At 46.6% G+C, this 23,598-nt stretch overlaps 2 protein-coding genes across 7 annotated transcripts in view; one reads left to right on the plus strand and one right to left on the minus strand.

The window, feature by feature from the left end:
* Positions 1-140: 140 nt before the first annotated feature.
* STK38 (serine/threonine kinase 38) lies at positions 141-15,900 on the plus strand. 3 transcript variants are annotated; one of them, XM_027697715.1, is made up of 14 exons: positions 141-193; positions 2,341-2,476; positions 5,009-5,060; positions 5,207-5,329; positions 5,812-5,895; positions 6,598-6,721; positions 7,327-7,481; positions 9,058-9,160; positions 9,722-9,783; positions 10,335-10,452; positions 10,803-10,926; positions 11,597-11,692; positions 11,937-12,031; positions 12,819-15,900. In XM_027697715.1, exons 2-14 carry the CDS (start codon positions 2,346-2,348, stop codon positions 12,947-12,949), a joined length of 1,398 nt encoding a protein of 465 aa, XP_027553516.1. In that variant the 5' UTR covers positions 141-193; positions 2,341-2,345; the 3' UTR covers positions 12,950-15,900. The 3 variants fall into 3 exon arrangements, with proteins under 3 accessions (XP_027553516.1, XP_027553515.1, XP_027553517.1); XM_027697714.1 differs by having other exon boundaries at positions 142-193; positions 2,344-2,476; XM_027697716.1 differs by lacking the exon at positions 141-193 and adding an exon at positions 1,493-1,509 and having other exon boundaries at positions 2,344-2,476.
* Positions 15,901-16,780: 880 nt separating this feature from the next.
* The window catches only part of KCTD20 (potassium channel tetramerization domain containing 20), a 28,755-nt gene continuing 21,937 nt past the window's right edge, over positions 16,781-23,598 (minus strand). For 2 of the 4 annotated variants that reach the window (XM_027697707.1, XM_027697711.1), the window contains 4 exons: positions 23,040-23,160; positions 21,911-22,108; positions 21,339-21,449; positions 16,781-19,979 (listed from right to left, as the gene is read on the minus strand). In XM_027697707.1, coding sequence (XP_027553508.1) covers positions 19,687-19,979; positions 21,339-21,449; positions 21,911-22,108; positions 23,040-23,160 — 723 coding nt within the window. In that variant the 3' untranslated portion in view covers positions 16,781-19,686. The remainder of the gene's footprint in view (positions 19,980-21,338; positions 21,450-21,910; positions 22,109-23,039; positions 23,161-23,598) is intronic. The other 2 variants (XM_027697709.1, XM_027697708.1) reach the window with 1 other exon arrangement.

Here is a 23,598-nt window from a genome sequence, read left to right on the forward strand (position 1 = left end):
CGCTGCCGGGCGGGGCGGGCCGGGCGCGGGGCGCCTGCGCTGCCCGAGCGGTGCCTGGGCCGCCCGTCCCGGCCGGGTCGCCGTCGGAGCGGGGGGGGCGCGGCGGTGTCCCCGGTCCCCCCGGTCCCGTGCCCCCCACCCGCCTCGCCGAGACCCCGCCTGGCCTCCAGCCCGCCCCTCCCGGGGGGCTCCGGTAAGCCGCTCCCGCCTCGTTACCGCGGGCGCTCCCCGCCCGCCGCTCCGCATCCCCTCCCCGCCCTCCTGATTCCTCTCCTCCTTCCCCCGGGGCCCTTCGCCGCTGCCGGGGGAGCGGAGCGGGTGTGGCCCCCTTCCCCCCAAGCTCCCGGGTGCGGTGGGGCTGGGAGCGGGGGTGCTGCGGGCCGGGGTCTCTCCAGCGGTGGGTTCCCCCTCCTCCCCTCAGTGTGGGGGGCTCGGGCCGCCTTTGTCCGCTCCCGGTGATGCTGCAGGGCCCCTCCGCCCGTCGGGCCGCGGAGCCGCCTCCCCCGGTGCCCCCTCTCGTGTCGAGCCGGGTGCGGGGGATCCAGCCCCGCACCGCCCGTGGGGGTCGGCGGGCTCTGAGCGCCCGTCCCCGTGGAAGGGGCCGCCGCCACCAACAGGTGGTTTGACACCGATACTTTCTCCTTTCTTCCCCTCGTCTTTTTATCCCCGCACCTCCTTCTGTCAGATAATTCTGCTGGTTTGATCTCTAGGAAGTGAGAACCGCTCATGGCTTTCACACCTCCCGCTTAGAGCCGTAGGTGTGACACCCCATCTCCGGGGGTGCAACAGCCCCATCTCTGGGGGTGTAACAGCCCCATCTCCGCGGGTGTAACAGCCCCATCTCCGCGGGTGTAACAGCCCCATCTCCGCGGGTGTAACACCCCATGTCCGGGGGTGTAACACCCCATGTCCGGGGGTGTAACATTCCATCTCTGGGGGTGTAACAGCCCCATCTCCGGGGGTGTAACAGCCCCATCTCCGCGGGTGTAACAGCCCCATCTCCGCGGGTGTAACAGCCCCATCTCCGCGGGTGTAACAGCCCCATCGCCGGGCGTGTAACAGCCCCATCGCCGGGGGTGTAACAGCCCCGACTCTGGTGGTGTAACACCCCATCCCTGGGGATGTAACAGCTCATCTCTGCAGGGTGTAAAACCTCTCTCTGGGAGTGCATGGAGAATGTGACTCCCCCTTTGTGTGGAATCACTCAGAGCTGCTCCTCCATAAAGCCACAGTCCCACCTCGCATAAAGACATAGCACCATCCCAAAAATCATCCAGCTGAAGGTCCTTTTCCACGAGGATCCTGCACAGGCAGCACACAAGGAGCTGGTGTCTGTAGAGGAGGTGGTTTACAGGGGCCCAGCGGTGACGCCTCGTAAACAGCTGCAAAAAGTGAACAGAAAGAGTCACTCAGAGCTCGTTGGCAGCACCCAGGGTTGTACAAAGGGGAAGTGTCTCACCTATGTTTGTCTGCAACTTCTAGTAATAGTTGGAAAAGTGTTACCTCACTGTGAGTTACGTGATACCCAGGAAAACCAGTTTAAGGGGTAGTTGCACACTTGAAATCTTTGGTTTTAATGCATTTTAGGAAGCAGAGCTGGGTTGTCAGATATGCCTTGAAACTGCTACTGGTTGGAAGTGGCACACACCAGTATTTACATATTGGATTCACAAAGACAGAAATGAAAATATGAAAATATGTATTTTTCTCAGAAATAAATATGTAGGATACTTACACTAGGGTTTGGTTTTTTGGGTATTTTTTAGACTGCAGTGTGTTCAAAGGCAGTGATCCTCTGGATTTGTCCAAATTTTTGGGTGAAAACATCTAGGAAAAGTGCTTAGAGGCAACTAAATGCCTTTTTTGTTCCTTCCTTGGTTGCTCTGTTAGTGGGATGACTTTCAGGATTTTGATGACTTTCACAGCAGAGGAGCCAGGAGGCAACTGATGGAATTATTTCTGCAGGGGTTATAGGAAGCACAGCTTCTGGATTAGGTGTTTCAGGGTGATATTCCTGAATTTTAAACATTTTCTAAAGATAGAATGTGTTGGGAACAACAAACATATGCAGTACTGGCTGAAATTGTGGTTTTTGAGGCACCATATTTCTTAAGTTTCCTTCCCTCTTATTTTCAGATCAAATATGTTCAAAACAGGAAGTTTGACTTGTACCTTTTATTTTGTAAGACTTTTCCCTGCTTCGTCTTAGTTTAGACTGGTGGTATTTGTTGTTAAAATCCGAGCTCTGTGATTCAGCATCACTTAATTGATTGCAGCTCTTGTTTGAAGGTTATTTGCCATTTATAATGTTTAGTTTTCTCCTCCCTTTTTCTCTCCTAGCAGCCATGGCAATGACAGGCCCCACGCCGTGCTCATCCATGAGCAACCACACCAAGGAGCGAGTTACGATGACAAAGGTGACGTTAGAAAACTTCTACAGCAACCTCATAGCACAGCACGAGGAGAGAGAGATGAGGTAAAGATCTTCCTTGTTTCTTTTCCAAACTGGGTAAGAGCCCAAATTTATATTAACTGCATTTAGCTTTCCTGAGCCGAAGCAAAAATCATAAAATCACAGGATGGTTTGGGTGGGAAGGGACCTTAGAGATCATCTCGTTCCACCCCCTGCCATGGACAGGGACACCTTCCACTAGCCCAGGTTGCTCCAAGCCCCATCCAACCTGGCCTTGGACACTTCCAGGGATGGAGCACCCACAGCTTCTCTGGGCAACCTGTGCCAGGGCCTCCCCACCCTCACAGGGAAGAATTTCCTCCCCAGTATCCCATCTAACCCTTCCCTCTGGCAGTGGGAAGCCATTCTCCCTTGTCCTGTCCCTCCATCCCTTGTCCAAGTCCCTCTCCAGCTCTCCTGGAGCCCCTTTAGGCCCTGGAAGGGGCTCCAAGGTCTCCCTGGAGCCTTCTCTTCTCCAGGTGAGCACCCCCAGCTCTCCCAGCCTGGCTCCAGAGCAGAGGGGCTCCAGCCCTGGGAGCGTCTTCATGGCATCTCTGGACTCTCTCCAGCAGCTCCACATCCTTCTGCTGTTGTTCCCAGAGCTGGAGGCAGCTCTGCAGGGGGGTCTCACCTGAGGGGGCAGAGGGGCAGAATCCCCCCCCTGCTGCCCACGCTGTGGGATCAGCCCAGGGCACGGGGGGTTGCTGGGCTGGGTCATGTCCAGCCTCTCATCCACCAATACCCCAGAGTCCTTCTCCCCAAGGCTGCTCCCAATCCCAATTATCTGCCCAGCCTGTGTTAGTGCTGGGATTGCCTTGATCCATGTGCAGGACCTAAAGGAAGACAGTCTTTTCAGGGACAAGGAGGGGTTGCTGTGAGGAGTCACTCAATGCTGCCTGAACCTCTGGTACCTCTTTAAATCCATCAGTCCAGTATAAAATGGGATTGGACTGAGCTGTGTGACTTTCACTTTCCTTTGGCTGGATCTTCTAATTTGCTGAATACCCTCAAGCTGTAGCACTGGGACTTGTGCTGTTCTCCCAGCTTGCCATGGAGTCTATAATCAGAATTTGGAAAACGGTTCAGTGTTGGTTCCCTTTTGGCCTTGCTGCCAAAGCCATAACGAGCTCCCAGAGCAATGAATGCCAGCTCACTACAGGAGCTGCAGAAATGAGGCAGCAATTTAGAAATAAATCCTAACTTGCAGAGATATTTCCTTCAAAGTTTCAGATCAGGAGAGATCGAGATCTAATTCAGACAGAAAATATCAGTGATTTAATTCCTTTCTTTCTCTTTGCACAGCTCTTGCTTTTAAAATGTACTTATTTATTATGAGCACTGTTGTCTGCTCCCCAAAATCTCAATGTTTGTTTTTTTTTACTGTTTGGGATCAAGACTTTGTCTGAACAAACAGACTGGACTTTATAAGTTGCATGTTTTTTGTAACAGCAGATGTGTCTGGGGTTGTGCAATTTGGAGTTTCAGTGGTGTTGACACTGTACCCTGAAGTGCAGATTGGGCCTAGCAAGGATATTTGAGGGAATTCTGACCTGAGCTGTTTAATTCTGTGTACTGCACTGACTTTTGCTACTGGAGTCACTGGTTTGGGTGTGGACTGGGAGGACTGGACAGGGCTCAGTGGGTTCTTAGGGCAAAGCGATTGAAATGTGCCTGATGGTGAAGTGATAACCCCAAATGTTATCACTTTGCAGCAGCTGCACAGGGCCCCAGGAGACAGGAAGAGGATCTTGCGAAGGATGACTTGCAGAAAGAGAAGGAATTTTTTAGTGCATTTGTAATGTTAGACAATAAAACCCCCCAAACCACCAATCCCAGTTCAGCCAGCTGTAAAAATGGTTGGCATTGGGAGAAAATGCCCAGAGGATAATCACTGCAAGTGCCCCCTGAAGCCATTCCCCTTCTGAAGTCTTGCTTCCTTCTTTCCTTTTTCCCAAATGACCCTTGTGGACTAAGGCTGTAAATATTTCTGAATTCTTTAAAGAGGAGAACATGTACAGACACGTTTCCTCTTCCCAAATATTTGGAGTATCTCAGGTCTTAGGAAATCTAAAGTAACTTTTCTCCTCTCACGTATGATGAGTTTGAGATGCAGAGAAATTTTAAATGTATTTAAAGAGCCAATTCTCCCTGGAATAGGTGAGACTTTGATGTTTATTTATTATGGCCCTGCCCTGAAGTGACTTACCCAGCTGTCAGAACGAGACAAGAATTGAACCCAGATCTCCTCAATCCGGGATTGTGTACAACAAAAATGTACAGTTGAATAACATGTGAAACTCAAGGCAGGTTTAGATTATTAAAATTAGAGAGGACAAAGCTGGAATTTTAAATTTGGATAGTAGATGCTTCAGAATTAATCTCCTGAGTCTCCCTTGTCCATAGTACATTTGCTATTTGCTGGCACAGAGCAGGGCTGGTGGATCTGTGCACGTGATTAAGTAACAATGTTAATGATTCAACCTTTATTTTTCTAATTTGATTAAAAAACAAGGTTAATGATTCAACCTTTATTTTTCTAATTTCTCTCTGCTTTAGACAAAAGAAACTAGAACAAATGATGGAAGAAGAAGGCTTAAAAGATGAAGAGGTAACAAATATGGAAAAATTATCTTAATGCTTATCTTAATGCTTATTTTTCTTTTCTAAATGGAGATCTGGGATCTTTCCTTGAAGTTGCTGTGATCCCTGTGGAACCCACCTGCAGAATTCTTACTGGGGTTTCTTAAATTCTAGAAAAGAATCAGGAGATCAGCTCATGCACAAAAGGAAACGGAGTTTCTTCGCCTAAAGAGAACAAGGCTTGGGTTGGAGGACTTTGAGTCTTTAAAAGTAATAGGCAGAGGAGCATTTGGAGAGGTGAGTCCAGAAAAAAGTGTGGTTTTAACTGGCCCTGGTGTCTGTTAAAGGCTTGCTTAGTTTATACAAGCAAAAGGTAAACGTTGTAGCAACCACAGATTGATTTTTAGCTGAACAGTCACGTGCATCTTTTTACCTGATAAATGCTGGTTTAAAACATTCTGTGCTTTAAAGGAACCTGAGTGATGTTGAAAAGGGTTTTAATGGTGAACTCCTGGGACTGGGCTTAGGGAGGGCTGGAGGGCCCTTGCAAGGTCTCTTCTGGTGGCCTTTGGACCCCCTGCTTTAGGTGTGAATTGCTCGGTGCCATCTCTGTTAAAATTATCTCTTGGAATTAACGGGACTTTTTGCTGTTTCTGTGCACTGTGCTTTTTTGGGCTTTATAATCTGATATGTTTTCATGAAATGGAAGCCAAGGGCTTGATCCCCAGCTTTGTCCAGAGGTGTGCAGGGTTTGACTGCAGTCTTTGTGTGCTCCCCAGGTGAGGCTGGTGCAGAAGAAGGACACGGGGCACGTTTATGCCATGAAAATACTGCGCAAGGCTGATATGCTCGAAAAAGAGCAGGTAAATACCCCCCTTGAGCAGCACTGAGCGACTCCAGCAGGTCACTGGGATGTGCAGAGGAGGAACAGGCAACTCTGGTTTAGGTTTAGTAGCTAAAAAATTGTGGGCTTTTTTTCCCTTCCTTTTTTATGCAGGAAATAAGTCAGAAAAACCTCTGAATTCCTAAGGACTCGTCTTCTCGTGGGTCTTTCAACACAAATTCATGCAAATGATTGAGTGTAGATTTCAAGATCAGTGTTTTTTTGCATTTCTGACTTATGGGATCAGATATAAATATCAAAGTGATACAACTGCTGGAATTCAGACTCAGACAGACATAAAGTAGCAGCATTTAACATTTTTAAGGCTTTCCTGTAGTGCTTCTGGGAATAAAATGATCTGAGACAGTCACTTCTTGTTCAGCACTGGGGTGAAGCTCTGGGTTTTCAAAAAGAGATCTGATGGTTAGATATTTTTGTAAAGAATTGAGATATTTTGGGGTGTATGATTTATATTATATATAGGTTTAATAGGTATATATAATAGATATAAACCATATCTATATAATTAACCATATACTGAAATTCTGATGGTGTTTCTGCCCTTGTGCAGAGGTTTGACCGTTGTCTTCTCAGTGTTTGATGCTTTCCAGTATAATACTTGAATTGCCTGTGCAATAAATGCATCCACTAAAACTAACCCAAGGCATCTGTGTGTGTCCAGGTTGGCCATATCCGTGCAGAGAGAGACATCCTGGTGGAGGCTGACAGCCTGTGGGTTGTGAAGATGTTCTACAGTTTCCAGGACAAGCTAAACCTCTACCTGATCATGGAGTTCCTGCCTGGAGGTAACTGGAATCCAAAGGCTGCTTTCCTGTTGTTTGGAGATTGCTAATTTCTTAATTACAAATGTAGTCTGAGGTTAGTGTGTGGGTACCCTGTGTTTGTACATCTGTGAAGGAACAAGTCTTTGTAAAGGTTTCTGCTTTTTGGGGTACTGAGATGTTTGGGGCAAGCTTGAGGTTTCCTGCTTGGGTTTGAGCTGCAGGTGTTTAAACTTGGCCTAAATATTCTTCTAGTTCCTCCCCTGGCTGTCAGCAGAACCCCCACATAACCAGGTTTGGATTCTCTAACCTGTTGGTTTTAACTGAATGCAGCAGAAATAGCTTTTTTTCTAGAGATGTCTTATAAGGTCCCAGTTCTTTCCTCATAATGACCTGGACTGACCACATGGACTGATAAAATCCCAAATCTGGTTTTCCTTATTGAAAATTGAAAGTGGTGGTGGGACAGTGGTACCTGGAGGCTGCAGGGGAAGAAATTCCAGTGGGAAACTGGACAGAAGGTCCCAATTCATCCCTCACAACAACCTGGAGTATCACATGGACTGTTAATTTAATGTCTTAAATTAGTGGGAGTGGAGCCTGTGTGTTCACCTTTGGGGGGTTTCCAGGTGACATGATGACACTGTTGATGAAGAAGGACACTCTAACAGAGGAGGAGACACAGTTCTACATCGCTGAGACCGTGCTTGCCATTGATTCCATCCATCAGCTGGGCTTTATCCATCGGGATATAAAACCAGACAACCTCCTCCTGGATAGCAAGGTATGGACTGGCCACTCCCTGGGGAGGATAAATAGGCCTTGTGATTTTTAATATTGACCTCAACTAGTGTTGAGGGTTGTGAAAGAAGATGGTGCTTTTTTTTTCAGCCCTGTTCCTTCCAGCTTCTGAGGTGTAGCTGCCATAATCCTGGGAAAAACCCAAGCCAGGAAAGACCTCCCTTCCACCCCAGCTGTGCTCAGACCTCGAGCTCTGACAGCTGTTTAAGCTATTTTTGGCTGTTTCAGCTGGAGTTTCAGTTCTCCCCTCGTAGTCAAAGCTGTTTCCTTTTGCTCTCACATCTGTTACCCTCCCACTTGCCAGCATGGGGGTACATGGTTCTATCAAACATGAAGGATGTGGCTGTTCCAGACTGAGAATGGAGGTGGGATCTCCCTCAGGATCAGGATCTGTTCCTGAGGGCTGGCCAGGCTACCTGGTTATTGCAGGCAGTTTGCAGAAAGCCTCATTGTTTGAGTATCCTCCCGTTGCTTACTCCAAATATACCTAAAATCAGGCTTGCTTGGAAAAGGTTTGCCAGCAGTAAATAATTCCTTTCTCACTACCAGGTTGGAATTACTGATGTAAATAATAGAATCACAGAATCCTGGACTGATTTGGGTTGGAAGGGACCTTAGAGATCCAGTTCCACCTCCTGCCATGGGCAGGGACACCTTCCACTAGCCCAGGTTGCTCCAATCCCCGTCCAACCTGGCCTTGGACACCTCCAGGAATGGGGCAGCCACAGCTTCTCTGGGCACTGTGTCCAATTCAGTGTGTTTACATCTAGATGTAGATAAATTTGGGGCTTTGAAAACATATATTTTAGATATACTTCTAAAAATTGCACTTAGTGTGGTCATGTTATGCACCAGGACAGATCCAGTCACTGAATTTAAGGTGTTTCTTTGTCTCTTGGGGTCAGTTCACAACCCAGGGGCTGCAGCTGCAGCTGGAGATGTTTCCTTTCACTCTGAAGTGATCAGGAGCTGCAGGAGCAGAGGCTTCTTGAAGGGCTTTCTTTGTGGAATAGTGATGAAAGTATCAATAGCTTCATTCCATGTACACATCCAGTGTAAAACAAGGAATGTAAAGGACATGGAGGTGCTGGAGCGTGTCCAGGGAAGGGAACAGAGCTGGGGAAGGGGCTGGAGCACCAGGAGTGGCTGAGGGAGCTGGGGGGGCTCAGCCTGGAGAAAAGGAGGCTCAGGGGGGACCTTCTGGCTCTGCAACTCCTGAAAGGAGGTTGTGGCCAGGTAGGGGTCGGGTTCTGCTCCCAGGGAATAAGGGACAGGACAAGAGGAAACGGCCTCAAGCTGTGCCAGGGGAGGTTTAGGTTGGATATTAGAAAGGATTTTTTCCTGGAAAGCGTGATCAGACATTGGAATAAGTTGCCCAGGGAAGTGGTGGAGTCACCGTCTCTGGAAGTGTTCAAGAGGCATCTGGATGTGGCACTGGGGGACACAGTTTAGGGGGATGAAGATGATGCTGGGCTCTCTTCCAACCTTGCTGATTCTGTGATTTGCTCTGATAATGTCTTGTCTTGGTTCAGTCTTTTGCTTGGTTTGTTCATTCCTAGGGCCACGTGAAACTCTCAGACTTTGGTCTGTGTACTGGACTGAAGAAAGCCCACAGGACAGAATTTTACAGAAACTTGAACCACAGTCTTCCCAGTGACTTCAGTAAGTTCTTTGGCTCCAAAGGGTATCTGGGTGGTTGTTCTCAGTGCCTGACATAACTCATTTTAGTGTGAAGGTAGAAGGCTGCAGTGGGGGGTTTAATAATTAAATTACATCTTGAGGTGTAATTTTGATTTCCTGTAAAGTAAAAATAGTTTCAGTTACTTTAATGTACAAACCCATCTTCACTTCCAGAAGTTTGTCTCTGAAACAGGCTCTGCTGTAGCCCTTTGCACGTGTAATAAACCTGGCATGAAAAGATGGTGGCTGGATCTCAAGTGTTATTTAAATTAATAAGCAAGGACAGGTTCTTTGAATATGCTTGGATATGGAATAACTTGGATCATGGATTTAAATAAACCCTGCAAGCATGGATTGATAATGAAAGGCTGTTGTCAATAAGATGTTGTCAATATTACATGGGTTTGGAAGTTGCTGGTAGGTTTAGATTTAGGGTATTGACACCTGTCTTAAATAAGATCTTTAGTGTAACAGTTTGGGGGTTAAATGTGTATTGGGTGACTGTTATAATGGATTCAGTCACAGATATTGAATCTCCTTTAGCTTTTCAGAACATGAATTCCAAAAGGAAAGCAGAGACTTGGAAGAGGAATCGCCGGCAGTTGGTGAGTAGGTCTCACCTGGCTGGAAATGTTCCTGCTGAGGTGTTGCATCCAAATGGCCCATGGATGCACATGGAAGGGGTTAATGCATTCCAGAGTTCTCAACAATCCTGAAAGGAAGAGATTGATGCTTTTTTTTTTTTTTTTTAAAAAAGAGGAATGACTGTAATTTGTCCTTCACCCATCTGCTGAACAGCTGGTGACACATGTGCCTGAGATGGCACTGCCAGAATTATTTGCATGGATATCTGATGCCTGCCAGCCAAAACTAAAGGTTCTTGCCATCCAATCTAACAAAGGGCTGCTGACCCATTCCAAGGTGTATCTGGGCAGTGGTACCTTTCCCCACATTCCTGATGGTATTTTAAGACACCTGCACATGAACATGCTGATTTTGTCTCTATATATCATGAAATAAAGGCTTCACCCAGCTTTGCTGAAGGATCTCAGAGACAATCTGGTGTCTTCCTTAAAATAACCAGTGTTGTGTAAGTCCCCACTTCCACGTCAGGCAGTTTTCCCTAAAGATGCGTGACTGATGGTGTTTGTTCCAGGCTTTTTCTACTGTGGGAACTCCAGATTACATTGCTCCTGAAGTTTTCATGCAGACTGGGTACAACAAGCTGTGTGACTGGTGGTCCCTGGGGGTCATCATGTACGAGATGTTGATTGGTAAGTGCAGGGGTTGTAAACAGGGACTGTGGTGTAAGATACCAGCTGTATTTCATGGAATCATGGAATTCCAGACTGGTTTGGGCTGGGAGAGATCTTAAAGCTCATCCAGTCCCAGCCCCTGCCATGGGCAGGGACACCTTCCACTAGCCCAGGTTGCTCCAAGCCCCGTCCAACCTGGCCTTGGACACTTCCAGGGATGGGGCAGCCACAGCTTCTCTGGGCAACCTGTTTATGTGCTCAGAGCATCCACTCCTTCCCTGGTCAGTGAGGTGTGCTCTGACCAGCACACTGCAGACTTCAGGAAGTGTTTTTGCTTTATCCAAGACTGTATTTTTGTTTCTTTTCAGGTTACCCACCCTTCTGTTCCGAGACTCCTCAAGAGACATATAAGAAAGTGATGAACTGGAAAGAGACCCTGACATTTCCTCCAGAAGTTCCAATCTCTGATAAAGCAAAGGATCTTATTTTAAGGTGCCAGCCACATGGTTTGCCAGTTACTATAGCACTGATTTTCTTGTCTTGCTAACTGTGTTCTGTGCCTCTCATGGCTTGTTTCACGTGGAAAAACCCCGATGGTATAAACTGTTGTGCACATGCACCAAATGCTGAACTCCCTCGTCAAATACTTTTGTCTCTCAGGTCATTTAGTTGTTCCCTGACTGCTCTGGCAAAATGTTTCTGCTCCTTATTTTGCCTGCAAGCTTCTCATGGAAGCCACTTTAATCCTTTTGCCAGAGCTGGCTTCTTACAACAGGAATGATTTTGCCATTGTATGCACTGGAGCATACAAATGTATCCCAGTGCTTGCTGACTCATTGTATTTCCAATCATTATCTATTCTCAGGACAGAAATATAAAGGTCTACATTTTTAGGCTTTATATGTTCTCCTGCTCTATCCTGGTCCTGAAATAGAAAGGCCACATTATCCTGTTGTGAAGGAATAGCACATCTTAACTGTGGCATTGGACACCACATTCCTGATCATAACTTTGTGTGTTGGTTTTGCTGTGGGAGTTCTTAGTCTGCTCCATTTATATGTTAAGAAACTGTAGCAGTATCAGTCCAGAAAGCTGTTCCATTTCTGGATGGAATGCTTTCGTTTTCATTCTCCCTTCATTTTCATTCTTCCTTCCATCCCAGATTTTGCTGTGAATGGGAGCACAGAATTGGTGCATCTGGTGTGGAGGAAATAAAGAGTAACCCATTCTTTGAAGGGGTTGATTGGGAGCACATCAGGTAAGATGCTTTGCAGAAAAGGAAGCTGCTCTTCTCTAGGGACTGTCCAGGCCAGTCCTGTTCAGCAGCAGGGAGCAGCTGAGTGGAATTTATCATATCCAGATGTGGGTGAAAGTATTTTGTTCCCCACCTGAAGCTTGCTGAGGTTTAGGCACCTGCAGTCTTGATTCTGTTAAGAAAGGGAAAGTGGCTGAATCCTGCTTTGTCTTTGAAATCTTAATGCTCCATCTGCTCTTCCTGGCAGAGAGAGACCTGCTGCGATTTCCATAGAAATTAAAAGCATTGATGATACCTCAAACTTTGATGAATTTCCAGAATCTGATATCCTTAAACCAACAGGTAAATGATTGTTTGATTCTGCATGTGAACAATCTTTCCTCTTCTCCAGTAAAATCATCTTTCCTGTTAATCAGAGAAAGGATCTTACTAGATGTAAATTTTTTTTTCTCATGACCACGTGCCTTGGCAGCCTCGTGGTGCAGGGTGTGCAAGCTGGAATTAGGGTTCCAGGAGATGCAGGATGGAAATGATGGGGGAATTATCTGAGAAAGGGCATCTCTGAGGCAGCAGAGCTCCCAGCGAGTTCAGATCTCAGCAGGACCTTGTTACTGGCTGATCCCTGCTGGCACAGCTGACACTTGGAGTAGTGGGTGGGGAAGGGTGGGACAGAAGGGGATGTTTTGGTGTGAATTTCTAAAGGATCACAGCATAGTCACACATTTCTCCATGAGTTTAAACACAGAATCACAGAATGGTTTGGGTTGGGAGGGACCTTAAAGCTCATTTCATCCCACCCCCTGCCATGGGCAGGGACACCTTCCACTAGCCCAGGTTGCTCCAAGCCCCACCCAACCTGGCCTTGGACACTCCCAGGGCATCCACCACCTCTCTGGGCAACCTGTGCAAGTGTTTCACAGCCCACACTGTAAAATATTTGTCTGAATCCACCCTCTTTTAGCTTAAAATCATTGTGCTGTGTCCATCAGTTCTTTCCTGAGCTTGAAGCACGAAGCCGAATCCTGGGTTTATGATATTTTTTCCTGCCCTATTCCACATCCAGTGTTTTGTATGAAAATAAACTTGGCAGTCTCCAAAGGGTAATTTTATTTCTTCTGTGTCTTCCCAGTGGCAACAAGCAACCACCCAGAGACCGACTACAAGAACAAAGACTGGGTTTTTATCAACTACACCTACAAGCGTTTCGAGGGCCTGACGGCCCGAGGAGCAATCCCATCCTACATGAAAGGAGGGAAGTGACACAGCTTTACCTGGGACTTCTGAGCCGTGGAATTCTGTTGCTGTACTTTGGGTTTATACCCATAAAAGAACTTTTTTTTTTTTTTTAAAGAAAACTTGAGGGCTATCAACTCTTGGAGATGACTTCAGGACCCTGTTTTGTTACACACTTGGTTGTTGTTACTAAGGATTTTTTTTCCTGCGCCATTGAAAAATTCCACAACGTGTTTGCATCATCTCTGCTGCCAGCACCTTTTGCTGCTTCAGGAGCAAGAGTTTTTCCTTTTTAAATCCTTTGCCAGATTGTGCAGTCCATCGGGAGATGGTAGCCTTCCCTTTGGCATTGCAAAGCCCAGGATTCTGTAGGATTGTTTGCCAGTCCTGCATTTAGTGACAAACTCACTCTGCCAATTCTGCCAGCACTGTTTGCCCAGTGGCTGAGGACTCCAGTAACAAAGCAATAATTAAAGCTTGAGACAGACAACTCTCCAGGAAACTGTCGAGCAGAAGGACACAACTCGGATTGCCTTAACCTTAGTTTGTAGTGCTGTTTTTATAATGCTTCTTGGAAGCCTCTCAATAGCATTTCTCAGCTCTGTCACAGTGGCCTCCAGTCCTGGTGCACTTTACTTTTGGTACTAAGTTACCCTCAAGCCATTTAATACTTTTTCTAAATTAAGAAATTGTGCAACACTTTTCCTTGCCCAGATAGAGGAGAAAAGGGCCATTCCCTGCTCCCAGCGCGGAGTCTTTGGTTCCTGTGTGACAGGGGGGGTCTGTAAAGAGCACAGATAAACCACAGCTGGTCACACTGTGCATCTGGAGTTAGAGCAGAGGGAGGGAAGTTGCTTGAACCTGATCCTTGGTGGGTAAGTTGTGCAGAGCTGGCTCAGCCCGAGGCTCCCTTGGCTGGCTGGTGCCATCTCCCGGCCATATCTGAGCTCTGCTACATCTTCACTGCTTTAAAGACAAAAAAACGTCTGTGGCGTTTTTGCTCTTGGTTTTGAGCAGAACAGGATCAGAATGTTGCTGATGGAGGCCTGCCTGGTGTTTCCTTACAGAGCTGCTCTTGCTGTCCTGGCTGAACCATCTGTCCCTGGAGTTTTCCACAGACTGGGGTCACTGTTGGGGCAGTGGAACCCACCGTGTCCACTCTTAGATTATTGCCTACTGTAACTTATAAAAGTTCTGATCAGGTTCTCTCCAGGAGAGCCCCAAAGTGCCTTTCCTTGCCTAAGCCTCTCTGGGAACATGGTACCATTTTGGGAGGGAGGGTTCTGCCTCAGTTGAGCTTTTCCTAAATTCCTTTTTCTAACCATGAGCTCCACGTTGAGCCCGTTTGTAGTTAACTCTGCACTTCCAGGGACAGGTGGATTAACCCTTTGGGCCTGCCTGGTTCCAGTCTGTAATTTGCAATCAGATTGATAACAATTATAACTTTTTGAGGTTTCTAAAAGCATGTCTCAGTTTGAATTATCTTGGATTCCTGCAGACTTCTGTTGGTGCTGAACACTAACTCCAGAGTACAGACAAGACAAAGCTTGAGTGATGTTTCACAGGAGAAAAAAAAAAAGGCTTCCAGGGCTGTTTAGTCTTGAATTTCTTGATTAGGAAACAAAACAAAATGGGTTTGTAGTGGAACTTTTTTTAATAGGTGCTTTTAGGGAATTTTTACCTACATGTCTTTTGAGTGCCATCCTGAAGGACTGATGGGGGATTGCCAGTACTGTACATAACTCATTTGTGTCCCCTCCCTCACCACCCCCTGTGCTTTTTGTACTTGTCCCACCACTTTAATGACTTGCCATAAGCAGTTTAGGTACCAGTTGGATCCTACCAAGCTGAAATGCAAAGCAGCCTTAATCAGAAGTGATCCCAGGATCACTGTAGCCAGTAGGGCTCACTTGGATCAATAAGGGCTAATGGAAGGAATGACTTATAGGATCAGGCTTTTCCCAACTCATCCCTAAGATCACCTTCTGCTCCCTTTGTACTTTGTGTGAAGGGCTGATACCAACTTCTCCTGCAGTTTCTTCCAGCCATTTGAAAATGTTGCCTTATAAACCATTGGAAATAATATAAAACCATTTTTTTTCAATTCCTAACTACTTAGTTACTGCCTTAAAATGAAATAAAACAAAAATCAAAATCCTTTCAAGCTGCTGTGGATTAGCAACAAATGATTTTGAGATAGTAGCTGCATTCGTAGCCCTTTACTGAAAGGGACCAGCATTTTTATTTACAAATACCAAAGAAGCTAAACAATTATAAGTTGTGATGACTTGCTGTGAAAAAAACAACTCTCTAGTACTGTGTATTGTGCATTTTTAGTGCTGTGTTTGAAGTGTGACCCCTCAGGTCACTGAGCTCAAGGTGGTTTTTCAAAGGCATGAGGAGCAGTTGGGTACCTCATTCCTGTTGTCTTCCAGCAGAAGTTGGATGTCTTTGAATCCACACCTTCAGTGGTAGCATCTGTATCCCAGGTGCATTGTAAGCCTGCTTCCTATTCCAGTTTTTCACCAACATTAGGGAAAAAAAGTGTGTCCTACAGTGTCTCCTTCCCAGGATCCATAATTCACTGCTAACTAAGGATTTTGGATGCCTGTTCCATCTCCCATGGTAGCCAAACATTTTCCTTAGCTGCTTGTGTTTTGAGGTTGTTTGTATCTTTGGCTCTTTTTTATTAACCTGCAGTTGCTGGACTTGTAGGAGTAAATTCCAGTCTGAATTTCCAATGGATCTGAACACCTTATGCTGCCAGTTCATCTCTGTATCATGCCTAGCACAAAGCTGCACTAAGTGTTTCTTATCACTGTGCCCCGACTCTGCCTTAACCTCTTCAGTTGAGAAAGCATTCTGTAAATATTTAAAAGCTGTTCCAAAATTGCACTGTAAAATTTGGCAGGTGTAGTCAACTTTTTATGGATAGATCTCATTGTGTTGTGTAAATAAAATCCACTTCGTAGACACACTGTTACTGGCATGTTGTGTTTTACAAACTGGAATTGTGGAATCCCAGACTAGTTTGGGTTGGAAGGGACCTTAGAGATCCAATTCCATCCCCTGCCATGGACAGGGACACCTTCCACTCTCCCAGGTTGCTCCAAGCCCTGTCCAACCTGGCCTTGGACACTTCCAGGGATGGGACAGCCACAGCTTCTCTGGGCAACCTGTGCCAGGGCCTCCCCACCCTCACAGCCAAGAATTTCATCCCAATATCCCATCTAATCCTGCCCTCTGGCAGTTTGAACCCATTCCCCTTGTCCTGTCACTCTGGTTCCTGATGAACAGCCCCTTCTCCACCTTCCTTGTAGCCCCTTCAGATACTGGAAGGTCCTCTTGAGGTCTCCACACAAATCTCACCTTGTTCAAATTCTTAATGCCTTTCCCAAGCTTCACCACAAAAACCCTGGAAGTCCATCCAAGGCTGAAGGTGGAAATCAAAGCCAGACCTGCTCCAAAGCTGTTTTCTTCCAAAGGCAAGTAGGTAGAAGTGCAGAGCACCTTTCACAGCACTGACCAAAAATCCTGGGGCTTGTCAGAGATGCTGCAGTTTGTGGGTCAAGGGGTGTTGTCTCAGGCCTGGGCTGCCTTTGGAACATCCCTGCAGGGATTTGGGATGAGCTGAAATAAACTCAGAGTCCTCTCAGCACAAAAGGTGGGAACATCTCTGCAGTTGGTCCCTGCCAAATCAACCAGGCTCTGTCTGATGCCAAGCTGCTCCTGAGGCTTTGGGATCACAGCCCCAGGTACTTTATGAAGCAAGGAAACAAAACCTTCTATCCCCCTATTCCCAGCTTGTTCTTCTACTCCACATTTAAAACAAGTTTTAAAAGAGCCAAACAAGCCACGTATAATTTATATTTTAATACAGAAACCATACATCTGGAGTTCATACACAGCATGGGGAACACTTCAGTACATCTAGAATAAGACAAGAGTTGACCTTGTACCTGAAGTAGGTGACCATGAGAGGAGGAAAAGCAAACACTTTTTCAATTTTATTCAGTGTTCCAATGGAATTCACTTTACTAACAAAAATTAAAATCCAAAATTCATCTTTAATTACTTGGGAAAGCCAATAAACTACACTGGGTGAGTGGTAAAAACTTCATGGAAATCATGGGAGTTGGAGGTCCAGTTGATTACACAGGGAACCACGAGCCCCTACAGGCAGTGACTGTCTTTAACCTATGGTCACTATTCCCAACAAACTGACCAAATCCTTGCAGAGGCTGAGCTGACCCTTGGGCTCAGGGACACACACGGTGGGATTTGGTTTGGCTGGCCATGGTACTTTGCTGTCAGATCCCAAAAGGTGCCATTGAGGTCCAATTCTCAGCACCTGATGCCTTGACAGAGGAGCTTTCAACAACACACCCCCTTCAGTCCCTAGAGCAGAACACGTGTAAGCTCCAACTCCAACTCAGCTGGGCAATACCTGTACTCAAATAATTAAAACTGACACTGTAGTAAAAATAAATACACACTGAAAAACATAATCACAGGGCCTGGGGGCCATCACTGCTGGGCACACAGGGCCTGGGGGCAACCTCCATCCCTGCTGGGCACACACAGGCTCACCAGAGCTGCTGCCTGTCCTGAGGGAATGGCTCATCACCAAGGCTGGGAATGGGGTTGGTCTGGCCCCTGGTGGGAGGTTAATGGTCCATATGTCTTCCTTTCTCTACTACAAAAATAGAAATTCATCTGGAGCAATAGAGGGAGTGACTGTACACCCCCCCCAGCTCTGTGCAGGCACTGAAGGACACTTCTTGTACTGACCCAATGACACAGAGGGAGGAGAATTCAAAAGTACTCAGGTGGAACTTGGGCATCTGAAACCCTGGGACCTGAAATCTTCCCATAGGCACTTTTAAAAAGAAGAGATCTATTTGCTGCACTTGGGAAAGAAGCTAAGAACAGAAACAGAAACCTGTATCCACACAAAGGGGAACCGAATGTATCAGCAATAGGTGTCTTGGCAGAGATTTGTTACTCGTAACTAAAAATTTTTGCTTGATCTTGTCATGTTACACCAAAAACCACAATCATCCTCAGCAGCAAACAGCAGCAATCCTCACTGGTCAACAAATGCTCCATGCACTTGGCAGTCAGAGGGAGAATAATACAAATTTCCTTGATGATGCAGCCCTGATAATAAACGATTAAGCTTTCTGGGAGCAGACTAATACTGACCTCCACTTTGCCAAGTCTGACCAGGTAACTCAGTGCCCAAATGGTCCAGGTTTCAACACCATTGCAAGAGCAGCACTGACCTGAACAACTCTGCAAGGAGCCCTGTCCCTCTCTTTCTTCTTGAATGGTTTCAGCTTTTCTTTGCAGCAGCACCATGTTTAAATACTGCAGTTCTGGAGTATTTAAACTCCCCTCCAGCCAGAAGGGATGGTTTTGTGAGGCTGCCCTGTTCTGAGTGCCCTCAGCCCAGCTGGGGCAGAGCTGAACTCACCATGTGCTCATCAGTGGTTAAGCCAGCCTAGAGGGAAGTCCTACAGGTAATTCCTACAGGTAATTCCTACAGAAAATTCCTACAGGAAACTCCTGCTGCAGGAACAAGACCAGCAAGCTCCAATCCATCTGTGCTAAACCAGCCTGGAGTGTGTCTGTTCTCACAGTCACAGCTTTGGTGGCCCTGAACCCAAAATTCCCAGAGCCTTACACAGACCAGGATACTACAGAGCAGCAAAGGAGTTGTTCCCAGGTATGTGTACTTTTCTCTCCTGAGGGCTGGGTTACTATTGGTATTTCTTATCTGTCTGACAACAAAACAGTCCACTCAGTTCCACACTGGGAAGTAGCTGGCCTTTTAAAGCTGCAGCAGCAGAGTGTTCCTTGGAGAGTCTACAGGAATTCTGACCAACTAAGGTGGATGAGACCATGGATTTTACTCAGGTACTGTTTGTTCTGGGAGCTCCTCCACTGGCTTTTTTTGTCTTAGCAGGGGGACGGAGGAGACAGCTGGAAGTCTGTAGCATGCACAGTCACCTCTAGAGAGCTTCACATCTACTTGGCTACTAAACAGATTTACTTGGTTGGTAAAACATCAGCTACAGTCTCTTTTGGGTTTTCCTTCAGCACCATCTACTCCTTTTACTGAACTTAACAGAAAGCATTCCTAAAAACAATGATTCCATCTCATGGAGAAGTATATTTGGGAAATTCCTGTGAACAGGCATATGCTTCCTATGGACCTGGTTTATCCTAGCCAGTACAGCATGCTGGATCCAAAGCCAGGTGGCAGTGCAAACAGATTCCTCCACACTCAGGATTTTGCTGTCACAACTGTGCTACATTTCTGCTGGTTGATGAAAGAGCATCATCTGTCCTGCTTTGATGTTCACTCCTCTGTAACTGATCCCCACAAAAGCAAAGCTAAGTGCCTAATGGTAAAGGAAAGCTTTGTCTTGACAGGCCCAGAATTTCCTCTCTCATGTCAAACAAGACGTTTCTACATAATTGTGCTCTTCTTTTAGAAGTTTAGATAAAATATTCAGCACCCACCAATCCGGAAACCTTTGTAGTAGAAACAAATGGCATCATTTCCTTTTTGTCTGAGGAGATGTTGCTTTTGATTGCACAATTAAGACTATGGAGTGTGGCTCTTTATTAACATGCTTGTAATATGACAACGTAGTAAGAGCATGAACGAGGATAAAGCACCTTGCAGGAGTCTGTGTTCCACTGCTCAGGATGAAACCACGCTGAGATGTTCCCACATCCAGCAGGATTCTCCACCACTAATCCGGAACATCGTTAAAAACCATCTGGGAGAAGGGGGCGTTCAGCCTGTCCAGTTCATCCACTTGGGGGGGGTGATGCATTATCACCTCGTGGTCCTCTGAGACATCATCCCCCACCGTGACCAGGTTTGTGAGGGATTTGCTCCGAACACACTGGAAATCCACGTGGCGGCTCTTGCCCTCTTCCTTCTCCCAGGACATCTGGATGAACGGCCGCTGCACGTAGTTGTAGATCACTTCTGAGCGGCCACCAGGCCTCCTCTTCACCTTCTCTTTGCAGGTGGGATATCCTGGAAACACAGACAGTCCCCTCAGCTGCACTGCACCCCTCTGACTCACAGCAGCATTCCAGAAGAGCCAGGTGGGAGTGACTGTGGTGTCAGGGTGGGACATACACATAACTCAGCAGACAAATGCTCACATTCCACATCCTACATTACTGGCTTGCAAAAGATTGTTCTCTTTTCCCCTGCCAAGGAGTCCTGGAAGGCTGGACATTCCTCAAGAAGGAAAACTTGAAGGTGCAGGAGCAGGCCATTCCCATGTGCCAAAGGTGGGGATGAAAAGGAGGAAGAAGGGGCAGGCAAATCAGGAGGACTCTGAGGATGTCATGAGGTTATGCAGGGGAAAAAATGAGAAGGACCAAGGCTAAACATGAGGCCAGGTGTACCCAGGTGGGCAAGGAGGCCAAGGGCATCCTGGCCTGGACCAGCAATAATGTTCCAGTAGGACCAGGACAGTGATTGTCTCACTGCTGAGCCCACACCCTGAATCCTGGGGTCAGAACGAGACAGACACTGAGGTGCTGGAGTGTGTCCAGAGAAGGGAACAGAGCTGGGGAAGGAGCTGGAGCAGCAGGAGCAGCTGAGGGAGCTGGGGGGGCTCAGCCTGGAGGAAAGGAGGCTCAGGGGGACCTTCTGGCTCTCTGCAACTCCCTGACAGGAGGGTGGAGCCAGGTGGGGGTCGGGCTCTGCTCCCAGGTAACAAGGGACAGGATGAGAGGAAACAGCCTTAAGTTGCAGCAGGGGAGGTTTAGGTTGGATATGGGGGAAATTTTCTTCACCAAAAGGGTTGTCCAGCCCTGGTACAGCTGCCCAGGGCAGTGGTGGAGCCATCATCCCTGGAGGGACCTAAAACATATGTGAATGTGGCACTTGGGGAATGGTTTAGTGGTGGGCTTGGTAGTGCTGGGTTAATGGTTGGACTCAATGATCTCAGAGGGTTTTTCCAAACTAAATGATTCCATGATTCTCTGACAAGAGGGTGCAGCACTGTGTGTAGTCAGTCATAGGATCAACAGCTGCACAGCACCAGCCATTTTGTGAGCAAACACAGCTTCTATAAAAATAAGACAGTCTCCCAGGACAGAGCACAACTTTCTCTAAACTCCCTAAGGGAATGCTTGGAGCAGTAGGTAGAAGCATTTGACTCCTGTTTCCTGTTTACTCATTCCTAGGCTTACTGGTACATTTTATGTATCTTTTACCTTCCTTTAAGGTGAAGGAACATGCCCACATTTGACCAGTTTCATGAAAATAAATGTAAACCACAGAGTAAAACAGGAAATGCCTGGAGTTCAGAGGAAACCAGGCTTTACTGACTGTGGAGTCACCTGTTTTAGGATTTCCTTTGCTGAAGCAACACTTTACCTTCAATGCCAATGCGAATGTTTTTCAGGCCCCGTTCCTTTAACACGGCTTTTGCCACATCCCGGTTCTCGATGTACTTGAAGAATCTGTACAGCTTGGAACTGTAAAGGACTTGAGAGATAAAAGAGGTGATTAGAATCTACAAAGAGGAACCTTCTCCCTGTTTTTGACATGCTCAGCTGTGAGGCTGCCTAAAACCAGGTGTGGTTTTCAAGGTGTCCTCCTCACTGGGATTAGTTGTACTTCCTTGTGGGAGGGTAGTGATGCACATCACAGCCAGGATAGACTGGGAGGTGATGGGAGTGGAAAACAAAGAGTATTCCCTCACTAAGGAGCCAGGAAAAGGCTGAGGGGGAGGCAGAAAGACAAGGAAAAGCTGCAGTGTGTGCTGTCAGTCCCAACACAGGGATCAGACCACAGCTCTGGTATCCTGCCTCCAGCAGCGGCAGCTCAAAAGGAGTGCACAAAACAGGGCTCCATGTGCCAGCACCTCCTCCTGGAGGAAGCCTGGAGTTTGGGAATGGGTCCTTTCCTGGCACACAGAGTCAGGAGCCCCAGTGCAGAGCCCTTACTTTGTGAGTACTCCTCTCCCATGGGAGGTGGATGATCTTCATCCCAGTCCACGGTGTCTTCATCTGTCAGCACGACGATGTGACATTCCCGCTCCCCCTTCCTGGCACTGTCCACCATGATGGGCAGGATCAGCTCCTCCAGGTAGCTGTCAAACTGCTTGTGAGCCCCATCGTTGGAGAGCTCGTGTAACAGAGCACCTGGGGAGGCACAAATCAGACAATGAGCTGTTCTACACTATGAAAATCTGTCCCAGCTCTGCACTTCCAGATCCATCCAAGAGCACAGCGGGAATTCTTCCTTAGACAAACTACTCAACATATGCTCAGAGGCATCAACAGCCTCTAGCTCCAGAACTGGCAAAATCAGAGGTACAGACTGCATTTCAAATGGGATACAAATTACACTGCAGAACCATTTCATGGCCACAAAAAACCCCCCACCACGCTCCAACCAATACAGTGAAACAGTAACAGACTGAATAATTAATTCATTTTGATACTTAACTTGAATTCCCAGCAACAACCTCTGCCCTTGAAAGTACATTCTGCTGTCTTCTCTGTGATCATTCATCAGAGAAGAGGGCAGGAAATTCCACCCACAGCCTGTGCTACTGTACCACACACCCCATTTCACTACAGTGCTTTTCACAGATTTGCCTGTGCTAAAAGTACTTTCTTGGCCAGCATGCCCACCAAAAAGCTGCTCCCAATCAAATCCCTTCATCTCTAGGAACTCCGTTACTTCCCAGCTTTGGTATCCTTTGTTCCTGCTTTGCCCATCATTCTTTAGCTTAAATTATTCATGATTCTCTGGTACATTTTGGATACGAGTCATAACCCTGCTTTTAGCTTTCATTTGGTTGGCAATAACAGCAAGTTCTGCTTGGTCTCTGTTACAAAAAGAGACCAGAATGTTTATAATTTGCTTTTTGACCAAGGTGTCTGCATTCTGCAGGATTCAATCACTTCAGTTCTGATTAAGGCAGCAAAACAGAAGCTGTTTAAATGCAACTTGAGCCCTAGTGGAATCCACATGTTCATGCTTAAACTAAAGCACATGATTAAGAGCTGCACTGAATCAGGATCCACGCAGTTGATCTCCTAGGAGCTGATTTCTTTCCATACTTACTTAAGTCTTGACATTTGATTGTGTTGAAATCAAAGTTTATGCAGAGGTAATCACACGTGTCTCGAAGGTCTGGGATGGAAATCCCATCAGGGCAGTTAATGATTCCAGTTTTGTAATAATCCTGTGAATATAAGGACAGTTTTTAGAGAGAAAAATTAAGAATGTCTTGGACTGTGATAATTCTTAATTAGTTCTTGGGTTTGTTTACCAACTTTTGAGAGTTACAGAGGCTGTTTAGAACTATTTGAACAGTAAAAACAACCCTGAGTGTACAAGAAGCTACATCTGCAGGTCCTCTTGGGTCTGACAAATGATGAGCTCCAGTTAAAACTTTTCCCATGGCACAGAGTTTAGTAATATCTCATATGCAATAGACATTTATATGCAACCACAAGGTCAGGGTGCAGCTCAGGAATTCCAACAACAGGACTCAGGGAAGGTAAAAGGCAAGATGAGCAAATATCTGAAACACTGACTTCTACCAAAGTCTCCTATATTTTTTCTTTAAAAATCATGATGCAAAATGTAAAAACAGAATGTCCCAGGGAGTGCAGCTGTC

Source organism: Neopelma chrysocephalum, unplaced genomic scaffold (genome assembly GCF_003984885.1).
Source record: "Neopelma chrysocephalum unplaced genomic scaffold, ASM398488v2 Primary Assembly neopelma1_122, whole genome shotgun sequence".
NCBI classification, from domain to species: Eukaryota; Metazoa; Chordata; class Aves; order Passeriformes; family Pipridae; genus Neopelma; species Neopelma chrysocephalum.